Below are 15264 nucleotides of genomic sequence, written 5' to 3' on the forward strand. Positions count from 1 at the left end.
AAATAAATGACTGCGTGTAACGAGAGAAGTCTTAACATTAAAAACAAAAGAATGAGCAGGAAATAATGGTAGTTCTTTGAAGGCTGGTCGTGGCTGGTGTGAGAAATTTATGAAAAGAGAAGGTTTATCATTATGGCGAAGGACAAAAATTAGTCAAAATTTGCCGTCGTATTTTGCGGAAGTTGGAACGCACAAAATGATATTGTTTGATACAATAGTGAATCAAGCGATTATTTTTTTTTTTTAATTTCGCACAAAGCTACTCGAGGGCTATCTGTGCAAGCCGTCCCTAATTTAGCAGTGTAAGACTAGAGGGAAGGTAGCTAGTCATCACCACCCACCGCCAACTCTTGGGCTACTCTTTTACCAACGAATCGTGGAAATGACCGTCACATTGTAACGCCCCCACGGCTGAAAGGGCGAGCATGTTTGGCGCGACGAGGATACGAACCCGCGACCCTCAAATTACGAGTCGCACGCCTTAACGGGCTTGGCCATGCCCGTTAAGCCTGCGATGAAGATGCTTCACCTTCAGAATATAACAGTGAGTCAGAATAAACACTTGGAGTAACATTCTGATTAAATAAAGAAAGCAGGAAGAAACATTATTGTAATAAAAGTTTTAAATGTCCTGTATATTTCATATATATATATTATTATATTTCATTTTAAATACATTATTAACATATTTTAATCGTTAATAAATTATTTTAAACATGTTTGCTCCTTTCTAATTATAATTCTTTTTTTTTCCTGAAAATCCCTTTTTAAAAGTGGGGTAAATCTGAAATTAGGGAGCATCTTAAATTCAAAGTAATACGGTATATACATACGTGTATAAACTAGCTAATAAACAATGATGGTACTGACCATTAAGGTATAATTTCATACAATTTTATAAAATGATCTCTATTTACAAATGTCAGCAGAACTAAACTGTCTCAGTCTTACTCTTCTCTTTAAGCATACTTCTCTCGCAAATATTCCTTTCTTACATGCTAGAAGAGAGACTTTCTTAAGAAAAAAAATGCTTAATAAATATTCTGCTTTAAAATGCAAATAATTAAATGTAACTGTATAATTTATCGATAACATTTCTATAGTATGTCTATGCCGTAACAAAGCTGAAATAGAAAAATATCGGTGAATAAATGTGTTTAGTAGAATTTTGTTGTCATCTTATGGAAAAATTCCTATTTACTATAATATATATATATATATATAATAAGCAGTCAAAGAAATAAAACACATTTTAGTTACATGAGAGGGTAAGTTTAATTAGCGGAGACTTTCTGGATACATATTCGCATATAGTCACAGAAATCGTTATGGAAACACAGAAGCTGTATGCATACATGGCTCAAAGAATAAGGAATGGTAACTAGATGGTGAATTTGTTAAAGGCACGAAACATTATCACAAATTATATAAAATAAAATACAAATAAACAGCACAGTCCACTGATATTAGTGCACACACAGTATTACACTATAGAAATAATGAAACCTAGTAAAAATAATTGCATCTTAAATCAGGATGAAGGATTGGAAAATCAGGAAGTATGTTGATGGCATACTCTTCTTGTTTTCAAGCATGTAAGCTAAGTGTTCACATGATCAATGAATTTTCCTACTTATATGGTTGCACAGTATTTGTTTTTCACACTCCTGAAGATGGCGTGAATCGAAGACGAAACGTGTAGTGTTTTTTAAGACTATTGATCGATTGTTGAATAAAGATTTAAATTGCTTACTAAACAACGTTGATTGCTTGAGTATTTTGATGTGTGTTAAACTTTTACTGTGCACTTGATTTCTGAAGTAACATTTAATCATAGAAATAATCTCTTTAACACTTAATGCAGCATTCTAACACTTGTTGTCCCACAACAACAATACATGAAAAAAAAAAATATAAATAAAGAAGGCACGCGTGTGTGAATACTTTGTGTGAAAAGTATCATATAATTCATCAAGCTGTATTTTGTTCATGTTACTTTTTACTAGGTATAATGTTTAAAGGTAGCTAAGTTCCCATTCTCTTTACCTACATCTATTCTAGCGACACCGTAGCCGAGGGGATTGGTTTATAAAAATTAATCGACCTGTTATACTTTTGGCTTAACAGATTGTGATAACCGTAATAGTAGTCTATTTGACTAGGCTAGTAATTATCCATCTCAAATAAAACAAAACTCATTATTTGATTTAATAAGAAGATTGTTTGTTTGTTTTGAATTTCGCGCAAAGCTACTCGAGAACTATCTGCGCTAGCCGTCCCTAATTTAACAGTATAAGACTAGAGGGAAGACAACTAGTCATCACCACCCAATGCCAACTCTTGCACCAACGAGTAGTGGGATTGACCGTCACATTATAACGTCCCCACGGCTGAAAGGGCGAGCGTGTTTGATGCGACCAGGATTTGAACCCGCGACCCTCGGATTACGAGTCGAACGCCTTAACACACTTGGCCATGCGGGCCCTGATAGGAAGATTTTCCTATTCTTTGTTTTAGACAAACTTATCTCCATTCTCAAAATGAAGCTTTATTTTTCTGTTTAAAATTAACATACTATCAACTTCTGCCTTAGTGAAAACAATCACACGTTTCATTTTCTTAAAATTATCAACCAATTGTAAACCAAACACCTTTCTTACCTTTAAGATCATGAGAATGTTTTCTGTTTAAAGCAAACTAGACTTGTTTTACAAGTTGAGTTCTCCGGTGTGTTAGCGGTACACCTCCAGACTTAAAATACTAAAATCCTCAACTCAGTCTCCTGCGAGGGACAGAGTACAGACAGTCCCTTGTGTAGTTTTGTTCTAGATAAATATTTTATGATATGATCCTCCATTTATATGATAAAATATTAAAAACATTTCCTACAATATAATTAATCATCCTTTTGTATGACTAAATTTATTTTCCTTTTTTTTATCATAACAAACAGTTTCATCTTCAAGATCATGCCCAATAATCTGTTTGAATCAACAAGCATTTTATTTATCATCAAAACGACACCTAATCCACTGACGCTGTAAAATCCAAACATTTTCTTTATGACCAAGATGATAATTAGTCCACTGATTATACTAACAAATCATCTTCATGACCAAGTTGAGCTTCAGTTTCGTAGTTAAAAAAATGTAATATATTCTAAAGATGATGTCCCAACTAGTTGGCTAAATAAATACGTCCTTTTTATCTTTATTCCATACCGTAATTATTTAGATAAATCAGAAAACACAAAAGTCCGTCATTTTCTGAAGAAGTTATTCTGATATCTGGCTTAGGTGTACTTATAGAAACTAATTTTCTAGATGTTTCGCTAAATCATGAACATTATCACATTATTTCGTTTATTTTATCGGTTATGAACGAATGAATTTTAAAAAGGGGCCTTGATCACGCTGCTTAAATATTAGATGCAATATCCAACGCACAATTTAAACCCGCTGTCGTGACACGTAATATGTCATATTTTCTTGGCTTTTAGGCACCGTTTTATTTTCTCATGTTTCTAAGCGCTTTCATAGTCTTCGTTTGCATATGATTTAAACCTATCCTGCATTTTAATAAACCTATTAGAATGTACAGCATGAGCTATTTGAAACTTCTTTATTCTTTGCTTTCCTTTGTTTATTTTTTTAGTATTGGAGGTGTTGGCGTGACTGTAGCATCAGGTAAAGAAAGTTCATATTAAACAATCAACGAACCACTGAAAATTTATAATCAACTTTCTGAGAAAAACAGTTAAACAGGGAATATTATTCCAACAAATACACCTCTTATTGTTAACCAAGCCAATAAAATACATTTGCAAAAGTATAAACTTGAAAAAAACATAAAAGTTCACACTCTTATGTGCTTTATTATCTGAAATGAGTTTATGAACAGATTGAAACGTACATCTGGTATGAAACTATAACAAAATAACTGTATAGAGAATCATTTGTACGTAGATCGTTTTACGAATAGTAGAGAACTTAAAAACATGATTTCTTTAGAAGATAATGTCTTTCCAAGTGTACACAAGTTACAAACAAGCCTATATCTGTGTGAAAATAAATTTCTTCAAAAATATTACTTTTAATTGTTTGATAATTTTATTCTAACCTTGAAATATGTTTTCACGGTGAAGTGTGTGAAGTTATTTTTTTTTTCTGACGAAAAATGTGAATTGAGACATTTTGGGGTGTAGTCTTTTTAGACGACTCTATTGCTAAGACCTCATAAGTAAACATAATTTTCAAAAAACTCGTTCCAGCAAAGGGTATAAATACAAGTCAATTAGAGGCATTAGTACAGAAAAACATCTTAATTTCAAACTGTAGTTGACCTTTTTAAATCGGGTTATAAATTGCACCTTAACAAATGTAATATAATATAAACGTGGTACACCACACTAGAAACAGCAGCATACATGAAACAAAAGTACATTTTACTCACGTTGGCTTTCTTATCTATCGTAATGAAATATCTTTAGAGCGATTACACTAATCAAGCTAAACAAACCATTTCAAATCTTCAAACTGTTAAAGCAACAACAAAAAATTTGAAGCACATAAATTGTACAAAACTGTTATTCAGAGAAAGCATAATAGTAATAACATAAATTTCTATTTCAAAAACCAAAAAAATGCTTTCCAAGGTAAGAGTTAAGAAAAAGATATGTTATTACAAATTATCACTCTAAGTTACTACTACTTTCTATATGGTGAAGTATTTCGTGGAACACTTCATATAGATCTATACATATTTATTTTATTTATTCAAACCGAGTAATGACAGCTACTAAAGCTATATATGAAGTGTTGAGCACTTTTAAAATCTACACTTTGTTCTTTATCTGTCCGTCTATACTGACTACTGAATTAAATTTGCAGACGTATCCCTTAGGCTTAGCATTTGAGAATGTCTTTCTGCGGAATTTCACACAACACGTTCTCCCGTTCGATATTTCAGGCTTTGCGTTTTCGTTCTTATAAAGCTTGCTGATCTATCTATACTTCTCATAAAAAGTAAGGAATGACGTTTTTCTCGTTTGTGTAGATTTTATCTTTTTTCATGTGTTCATATAGGGGTTTTACTTGTGTTTTCTACGAGTGTATATGTATATATATACCGCGTACACGTCTTTTATTTACATAAGTATTAAAACCTATCTGTTCTCTAGAAGATTTAGTTGTGAGATTTTACACACATACACCTCACTTGTAAACATTCCAGTAAAAGTTACGACGTACTTGAATATTTACAAATGACTGTGTACGTGAGTAAAACCTCACAATTGTTTAAATCGTCTAAGGCACTGATAGGTTTCATTGGGCGAGTTTCTACTTGAAGCATCTTTAAGTGAGATTTTGGTGTGTTTATTTTTTGTGGTGTAAAGAAATGTTACGAATCCCAACAATTCAGCAATGAAAACGTAAGGAGAACTACCATGTTGAGTACAAGGTAAAATCTCGTTCCCCAGTCTTGAGGAACCTCTATCCAAATCGAAAGTTGCCATGACACCCTTCCCTCTCTATGCAATAGATAAAGATGAAACGAGATGAGTGGTAGAGTCATTAGAGCTAAACCTTATTATCTCTCAGACAACATAACTTATATACAATTTTTAAACATATATATAGAACAAATATAAGCATAATAAAGTTAATGCATTATTTAACTAACAGGGATCCCATTAAGCAGAACCACGAAGCTTACGTTGATTGGATGATCCGTAATAAAGCTAAGACTTTTGTGTATTATAGGTCTAGATCTGTAAAACATACACACTTAAATGATCGTTAGATAAACCTTTGATTTTGCTGTCACTGTATAGAACATGTATGTTTGAAAACTGAAACATATTTTCTGCATATTTGGCTCATCACGTGACCATTTGTATGTTTTAAGTCTTGCCTTACCCCACAATTGTGTAAAGGTTACATTCAATAATTCATTGTGAACTTGCAAAAGTTGTTTTACTTAATGATTTAAAATCATCTTAATGCATTGCAGAGAACAATGGCACGAGCTACTTTTGCAGCAGAACGTTTACTAAATTAAAAATATAAGATTATTTTCTATTATTATTATATTAACAACATATTATACTATTTAATCTAACAGTGTCAGTTCCCAGCTCTAAGTTCATACATTGCCTTCACGGTGACTTAGTCATAAGTCTGAGGGTTTATAACTTAAAAATCGGGTTTAGATACTCATTATGAGTAGAGCACAGATTAGCCCATTATGTAGCTTTATGATTAACAACAAACAAACAAAACAAAAACTGATTATTTGGTGTGTTTTAATCATTACACGTTTTAATTAGTTTTAAAACAAAATTAGGTTATTTAATGAATTTACCTGTTAATGTCTAGTTCTGTTTTTTTGGAATTTCGCACAAAGCTACTCGAGGGCTATCTGTGCTAGCCGTCCCTAATTTAGCAGTGTAAGACTAGAGGAAAGGCAGCTAGTCATCACCACCCACCGCCAACTCTTGGGCTACTTTTTTACCAACGAATAATGGGATTGACCGTAACATTATATGCCCCCACGGCTGGGAGGGCGAGCATGTTTAGCGCGACGCGGGCGCGAATCCGCGACCCTCGGATTACGAGTCGCACGCCTTACGCGTTTGGCCATGCCAGGCCCAGTTCTGTTGTCTACAGATATCTTGCTTTAAATATATTGATATACAAAGATATATATAAATACGGGCGTTTTGTTTTTCTTGTTTGAACTATTTGTGTGTAATGTGAATACTTTTATTTACCATTTTTACCTAAAACTGTTGATATTTTTAATCATACATCTAAAGGCGACTTTGCCAAAGGATGGAACCACCATAAACGTCGTCTAATGCCTTAAAATAGAGTCATTAGTAAAGTGCTGAAAATACAGTGGAGGATTTAGGGGGTGGTGAGTAGGGAGAGAGGGCTAGTAAGTACTCTAAATGTGCTACGAAATGGAAAAAGAAGGTAATGCTTTCAATACTACCACCCTACCTCATCAAGTTAACACGAAGTTTCAGTAGTGCAACCTTAACTCTCAGCAAGTTAACATGAAGTTTCAGTGGTACAACCCTACCTCTCAGCAAGCTAACAAGAAGTTTCAGTAATACCACCTCACCTCTCACCCAGTTAACACGAAGGTTTTTTTAGTGATATAGGATGTATAGCAGGAAAGATAACTTGGAGTAATTTGAGTCACGCATAGGCTGGAAGGATGCAGGAAGGTCTTGTTTTTTCCTGCTGGTGTGGGTTCGGGGAGGCCTCTTCCGCGAAAGTTTCAAAAGTTAAACCTAAAATGATGCGTTCTAATAACCTGTTTTTTGCGTACATAATCTATAAGTAATAAACTATATAATGTTGTAAAAAATTACGTTTCTATAACTGACATTTTTTTTAAATTGGTTTGAGAGAAAGCAATCTAATTAAAATTTTATATCAAAGAAAATTTGTATTCTCATTTTTCAACGTTACATATGTCTAGCTCCTATCTTTCTGTATGTAATGGGTGTTGTATTGATTTCCGCCAAAATCAGTCACTTAAATACAAACAAACTCACACCGAGAACGAGCACGTAGCACCATAATATTTACAGAGTGTACGTAGTGGAACAATGTACATATCATAAGATGAAAACACATGTACGTACTTGTGTTCGGAACGCTGAATATCTCAGCAATTGTGATAACGAATATTCGTGTATATTGTGAGAACTAATAAGCTTACAAGACTGTGGACGCGGGCAACGTCTATGCCCGACACTCACAACATTTTTGTACAATTTTTAAGACTACATCACTGGCAAGGCAGGATGAAGCAGTAGCTGTGTTAATTCCAACGACTAAGCTCTTAGTGACAATACTACACTGCGGATTTCAACATTACACATCTCTCGGCGCTCTATCGCAAATCAACCACATTTATGCTAGCTCCATTTGTGCTTTCTGCGAGCTATATGGATAAATTGTGATATTATTTAGGTATTTCTTCCTCATTTTCCCCTTTTATAAAAGGCCCAGTATGGTTAGGTGGTTAAGGTACTCAACTCGTAATCCGCGGGTTCGAATCCCTGTCACACCAAACATACTCGCCCTTTCAACCGTGGGAACGTTATAATGTGATAGTGAATCCACTATTCGTTGGTAAAAGTGTAGTCCCAGGGTTGGCGGTGGGTGGTGATGACCAGCTGCCTTCACTCTAGTCTTACACTACTAAATTAGGGACAGCTAGCGCGAAATTCAAACCAAACCTTTTATAAAACATCCTAATAAGGCAAACAAAGGTATTTTTGTATTTGGTACACGCCAGGATATCATGTGCGTTCCAGGGATTGACATTAATATCTGAACGAAACATAACACTTATGAGAATTGATTCAATTATTAAAGAATTTTTTTTGCGATTCTCTACGCTTTAGAGTGACTTACAGATTAAATAGATAAGCAAAAGGAACCAGAAGATTTAATACTCAGCTATGTTTATTTGTCTGATTAATTATGCTTAGTTTGTAACTCTTTTTAAGAAGAGAGAAACGACGTTTCGAAAACATTACAAAAAATAGGATATAATAAAGAATAGCACCTATATACTCTTACTGTTTATTTCTTTGTATTAATACATCGAAGAAGGTAGTTGCAGTAGAAACACTTCTGTTTCTGCAACAACATGTAATACATTGTTAACTAACTTAAGTGAGTTTTTATATGGTTGAATCTATTCCTAATGACCAATCACCCTCTGTACTATCAATTGTGTTTTGCTTTATTTAATTAGTAAATCTCTATTTTTACGTGAAATTATTACAGTCACCGTTGAAATTGGAGTTACGATGCTTCCATTAGAGATAACCTAATCAACATTTTTTTTTCTGGATAATTCGCCTTCATTTATGGTTATTAGAAGCCTTTGGCAATTCTTCGAAGATAATACGCAAGTAGTCACAGTAAACGTGGATAACAAGAAATATTAAATAATTATCACATTGAAACTAAAATAAAACACAGGTGTCTAGGGGCATTATAAGTACCCTATCATATCAGTCAGAATCAAATCACAGATTTGTCAGATTATCTTCACTTCACCTCCACAGTAAAGCAAGACTAAGTCACAGGTGTGTCAAGATATCTTCATTTCTTTAAAATGTAGATTGAGCCTATAAGTTGTTTTCCAAGATGTATTTTGTTCACTACTTAAAATCTTAACCAAATCATATTCACCTTAACAAGTGTTTAGGTCAATACAAAGTGTTTTAAAAATAAAACCAATGACATCATTTTATTTAAATACTTAATCTGATTCGAAATATACTTAGTGAGCTTTCTTCATCTCTGATTAGGTATTAGAAAGATTTATTTATTAATCACCTCTCAAGTTTACTGACCGAAGACAAACCACCAGTGAAAAAGAGAAGAGATTTATTTTAATTTTTTTTCAGTTGGTTGATTTTATAGGTTGCTCTACTTAATTGTATTGGAAGATTTTTCTCCCAGTTTAAAAGTAATTTAGTATGAGATGAAAACTGACATTTTATTCGGAGTTATACACATCAGTTCAGCGAAGTAGTAATCTTTCAGTTGTATAAAATATAATTTGTTTTCATGAAAAAAATATTTCTGTGCTTAAGTTAGTGAAATGTTTTGTTGTTTTTCTTTATTTCGAAATGTAGTAATACTTTTCAAATCAGTCATGATTACGTATGGTATTTCTTAACAAAACTAGATGTTATGTATAAAGACGCTTCAGTAATTACGTATGACATTTCTTAACAAAACTAGCTGATACGTATAAAGACGGTTCAGTAATTACATATGACATTTCTTAACAAAACTATCTGTTATGTATGAAGACTGTTCAGTAATTGCATATGACATTTCTTAACAAAACTAGCTTATACGTATAAAGACGGTTCAGTAATTACATATGACATTTCTTAACAAAACTAGATGTTATGTACAAAAACGGATCAGTAATATATTGCTCTTTAAGGTTAAAGACCATTATCTTTTTAACCTGCTTACTTGCATTTTGAGATTAGACTGTTCGTTGAATAGGTACGTACTATCAAACGAGATCAATCATGAACTAATTGGAGTAACTGTTCTCTGGACGGAAGTTATGTAAATTCGTGACATATGCAAGGTTGTCTTAGGGCATGAAAATTTGTTTCCCTTTTATATTTATAGAAAAAACAACTAAAACACGCCCACACAAACTGCAAGACACAAAATGCTAAACAGAAAGATTGCATGAATCTCCCCAACGACTTAACGAACCTTCATGCCAAGTTTGGTGAAGATCCATCCACACCCTGTAAAATAGCTATATGGATATAAAACAGATAACAAACAGTGCTATTATACTTATATAGAAATTAAAGAAATCTAAGTTACTATATCACGTAATATGGTCATAGAATTAAGAATTATTATTATTGTGTTTAATAAGTTACTTAGAAAATATTTCTGGTATTCTCAGTCATTACTTTACTGGACTTCGTTAGCTACATTTATAATTATTGGCTATAAGCCAGTAATGCTTCATCACTATACTCTTCATTCTTTCATTATTTTGCGCTTTTAATATCTTCACATGTTTTGTTTTTTTAACTCTAACTGTTCAGATTTCGAACATGAGCGTCGTCAGCTGCATGAAGTGGTGTTTCCAGAACTCCAAAGACATTGTTCAACATTGGGTATTGACGTGGAGTTTATAGACATTCAACACGGCACTGACGTCGACTCCATTTTAGAGCCTACAGTGTATTCTCAGCAAATGCGGGAAATTAAGGCCTGTTACCGAGATTCATTAGGATGTTTTTTTCTGGTATGTGGATAATTCCGGTAGTCTTTTTTTTTTTACGTGACAAACAATCTTGGTAGCTATTACTTACCACAGGTACATTTTAATATACAGACACTTAAGACAATGTCACGTGCTTATGTATAATAAGCGTTGATTAAGAAAAATAGAGAAGTTCTGGATGCAACAAATCTGAATAATCTTCTAAGGCGCTCATTAATTAATGTAATATGTTTATGTATCTTGTAGGAAAATATATATCTATCAATGTCCTCTACTAGTACAACGGTAAGTCTTCGTGTTTACAACTCTCAAATCAGGGATTCGATTCCCCGCGGTGGTATCAGTAGATAGCCCAATGTGTCTTTACTATAAGAACACAAACACAAAACATACATCAACAAAGATGAAAACACAAACAAGTGAATCCTGTTTTAGAGACTCATGAAAATGTAAAATAACATACTTTCAATAGGTTCAAACATGTCCTTGATAAGTAAACAAGAATTTTGAATAAAACTCACCAATAAAAACCAAAATTATATTTGTCTTTTACTTAATGGCTAAAATCTCCAAGCACAAAGCTTGTAGAAATATATTTCTTTTTTTTTTTCTTGAACCAAAACTCATCAATAAAGACCAAAATTATATTTGTCTTCTATTTACTGGTTAAAATTTCCAACCAGAAAGCATGGAGATACATAATTTTTTTCTTTTTTGAACAAATCTCATCGACAAAAACCAAAATTTCATTTGTCTTCTATTTAGTGGCTAAAATCTCCAGGCACAAAGCGTAGAAAAACATATTTCTTTTCGTTTTCGAACAAAACTCATCAATGAAAACCAAAATTACATTTGTCTTTTAGTTAGTGGTTAAAATCTCCAACCACAAAGCATGGAGACAGGTATTTATTTTCTTTTTTCTTTTTTTGAACAAATTTCATCGACAGAAACTAAAATTATATTTGTCTTCTAGTTAGTGGTTAAAATCTCCAACCACAAAGCATGGAGACATGTATTTATTTTCTTTTTTCTCTCAAAGACCCTGAAGCAAAATTCATCTACGAAATCACACACTTCCCTTTTTTAATGATATTTTAAAACTCTAAAGAAAAAGACACGAGAAATAAGTTATTTATTTCTTTTCTGACAGTTGACTTTGAAACAGTGACTCCTTAAAAAATACTCAATGTTTGGTTTTGCTTTAGGTTATAAAATTTTTAATCAAAATCAACCAAAAGAAACAGTAATGTACATACTGAAAGTATGTACTTCAAGTACTTCAATATTATAATAAATATAATATTATAATTATAATATATTATTGCGACGAATCACGTAATTTTACAGATTATTAAATAAATCGTCAATTGATTATTCATTCCAATTACATCATTATTATTGTCAATATTACTAGAACATAACCACTTGTTAGTACAGATGAACATTCTTACCATCTTTCGAAAATTAACCTAAAGTATTAAAAATAATGTTTTTTAGTTCAGTCTCACACTTTTTGTGGAGTTTTTATTTGTATTCTTTGTGTAATTGTACTTTTTGGTTATGTAACACTGGATTTAAATTTCTGGTATTATTTGTATCACTGTGTAACTTTAGACTATATGTTTATATTAGATTATCTTATGTAGTTCACTCAAGACTTTCGTTAACGTCAATTTCAAAATATTCGTTAAATCCAATCATACCACAACCGAAGTGGAAATAAGCATACACAGAAATTATTAGTAATTTTGTAAAAGAATATTCTACTAACTAATTCTAAAGCGAGTACGTATAGTGCTGTAAAAATGACACATTTAAATAATAAATTAAGTTAAATGTTACAAGATTAATTTGTAAATAACGCTATCAGTATTTTCTCGGTTTAGCTATCCTTTCCAAAATGTGTCTGCAACTGACAAATTATTTTAATAATGGAGTCACAGAAAGAGGAAAACGTTAAGACCTTAGCTACTCTTAAGACTTCATTCAACTTAATCAAAGCTGGAACATCTGCTTAAAATTCATATTCTTTAAATGGAAAAATAACAAATCCTTAAAAATCCAATCATTTAGACGTCGGATCACACACTAATAAAGCAGTTGTGTCAGCTTAAAGCACGATAACAACAATTTCTCTTCGGTCATTCTGAACCCTACAAAAAGTTAAAAGAGAACAAAGACATTGACATAAATATATCAACTTGCTGTATGATGTTGGATAAATTGGTTTATAACGTCTCATTACTCATAGAAATAAGCTGAGACTGCCGTTTCTGTGATATATATATATATATATATGCCGCTGATGTTTCCTCAAAAGATATTTTATTACAAGAAACAATAAGGATTCTCTGGATTTACAGCTTTTTTTTCTATTTATAAAGAAATATAAATATCACCAGTAAGAGTCACTTGGAGTTACTGGTTAAATAAATATTGCATGAAATTATTATGTTACTGGTTGTTCTAATTATAAATTATAAGTAAAAAGTATATGTAAGGAAATATTAGGAAAAAAATAAATACGTGAATTTACAATCTTTTCTTATTTCTTTTTAATGAGGAAACATTACAAAAAGACGTAAAAACGTGTGGAGTTAGAGATCATTTTATTTATAACGAAAGATTGGAAAAAAAAGTAAAACCTTGCTGAAGTTACAGAGTCTATTGTTTATAAAGAAACGTCACAAAAATGAAAATCCTCTGGTATTATCACTAGAAACACCTATTTCATTTTCTTTTTATCTTTTGTCGCCCGATGGATCAATTGGTTGAGCCCACTAAGAAAACAATAATAATTTAATCCGTTAAAGAAAATCAATTTTCTTGAAAAATGTTTCAAGATATTTTACAATGTTAACAAACAGTGTCATATGAACAAACGACATAAATAATTCTATTCTTTCCCGCTAGGTGCTATTGAAGAACATTCCTCGAATCCTTTTATGTATTCCAAATTGTCAATATATTATTTTATTGTGAACTTGAATTCAGTCAATTGATACTTGCTAATATTTTGATATTTAAATAACACGATGTAGTTTTTCAAACAGGGCTACAATGTGAATAGTGGAGGTAAATTAATTAATTACCCTACTATTTTATAATAACATATTTTGTTGAATCAGCCATTAAATTAAAACATCAAACTTTTATTTTCTGATGTATTGGTTTTGCAGGGGGCAACTTTGTTCTGTAAATATGACCAGCTTTCAACTTTTAACCTTCCTATATTCACATTCTCTCCTTCACTATTCACGAAGTAAAAGTTTATGCCAAGCGTGAATATCATGCAATATTCTTGGCATATTTCTTCTCCAGCAAATATGAAAACGTTATCTAGCTTTGATATTTTTAGGTTTTAGAATATCGAAAATAAATGCAAGTATTTCATAAACAGAGCATTGAAATCTATATGTTGGAGTCAGTCAACCTCAATACAACTATATCTGAATGTCCAGAATACAATAACATTTTAAAAAATCGATAAAACATATTTTACACATTCGGAAGCTTATCATGTTATAACAGCCCAAGATGACTTCAGTATCGAATAATAAATGTTATTGGTTATTGCTGATCACGTGATTTCTTGCTTATAATGGTATTTTAAAAGTTCTTCTAGGCCGTCTTATATTTCGATAAATAACATTAGATTTTTTTTATCTCTGTTTCTCGGTATTTATGAAATCGAGCGACATGTGTTCAACGAGTTGTTGGTATTATACCTTAAAGTGTCAGGTAAAGCATACTTTTCCCAAAGAAAGGAAGTTAAGTATAATTAGATTTTGCTTATTTTATTCTTATTAGTACAGATGATTGTTTCAGCACTGTATAAAAACCAACTGTAAAAGCTACAGTTTAGTTGAACACGTTTAACTCTGTATAATAAGCCAAATATACAAAATTATTGTTTGAGTATTTTTAAACTTTATTCATGGTATCAGAAAAACAAGTAGGTTCAAGAAGTCTTGATACAAAATAATAACTACCCTATAACCCAAGCGTGACCTTGTTTCTTCAGGTCCATTTTTCAAAAGCGCTCGAGTTAAAAGTATTTATTACTTTAAAGCTTCACAATAAGCCAAATACAGAAAATACTGATTATTTGATATTTAAACACTGTAAAATAAGCCTAATGCACAAAATACTGATTAGGTGAGCATTTTAATACTGCGAAATAAGCCAAAAGTAGAAAATATTGATTAGTTGAGCATTTTAACACTGTAAAATAAACTAAATGTAGAAAAATGCAGACTGTTTGAATACTTCTATCACTGTAAAATAACCTAATGATGAACCTTTTATTTTTTATTATTAATCCTCATAATATACAATATGAAAAGAAAATGATTTGTGTTTGTTGAATTGATTCTTATTAAATAAAAATATTGGTTCTATTTAAAGAAATATAGTTCTAGTTCTAAGGGAAATATTTTTCTTATTTGATGGCTG

At 31.8% G+C, this 15264-nt stretch overlaps 1 protein-coding gene across 1 annotated transcript in view; it reads left to right on the forward strand.

The window, feature by feature from the left end:
• Window positions 1-15264, forward strand: part of LOC143229444 (protein qui-1-like) — a 147726-nt gene that overhangs the window by 63368 nt on the left and 69094 nt on the right. Inside the window, exon 3 of the mRNA XM_076461781.1 lies at window positions 10628-10830. Within this exon, the coding sequence (XP_076317896.1) occupies window positions 10628-10830 (203 nt within the window). The remainder of the gene's footprint in view (window positions 1-10627; window positions 10831-15264) is intronic.

This window comes from Tachypleus tridentatus, chromosome 10, assembly GCF_004210375.1.
Source record: "Tachypleus tridentatus isolate NWPU-2018 chromosome 10, ASM421037v1, whole genome shotgun sequence".
NCBI lineage: Eukaryota > Metazoa > Arthropoda > Merostomata > Xiphosura > Limulidae > Tachypleus > Tachypleus tridentatus.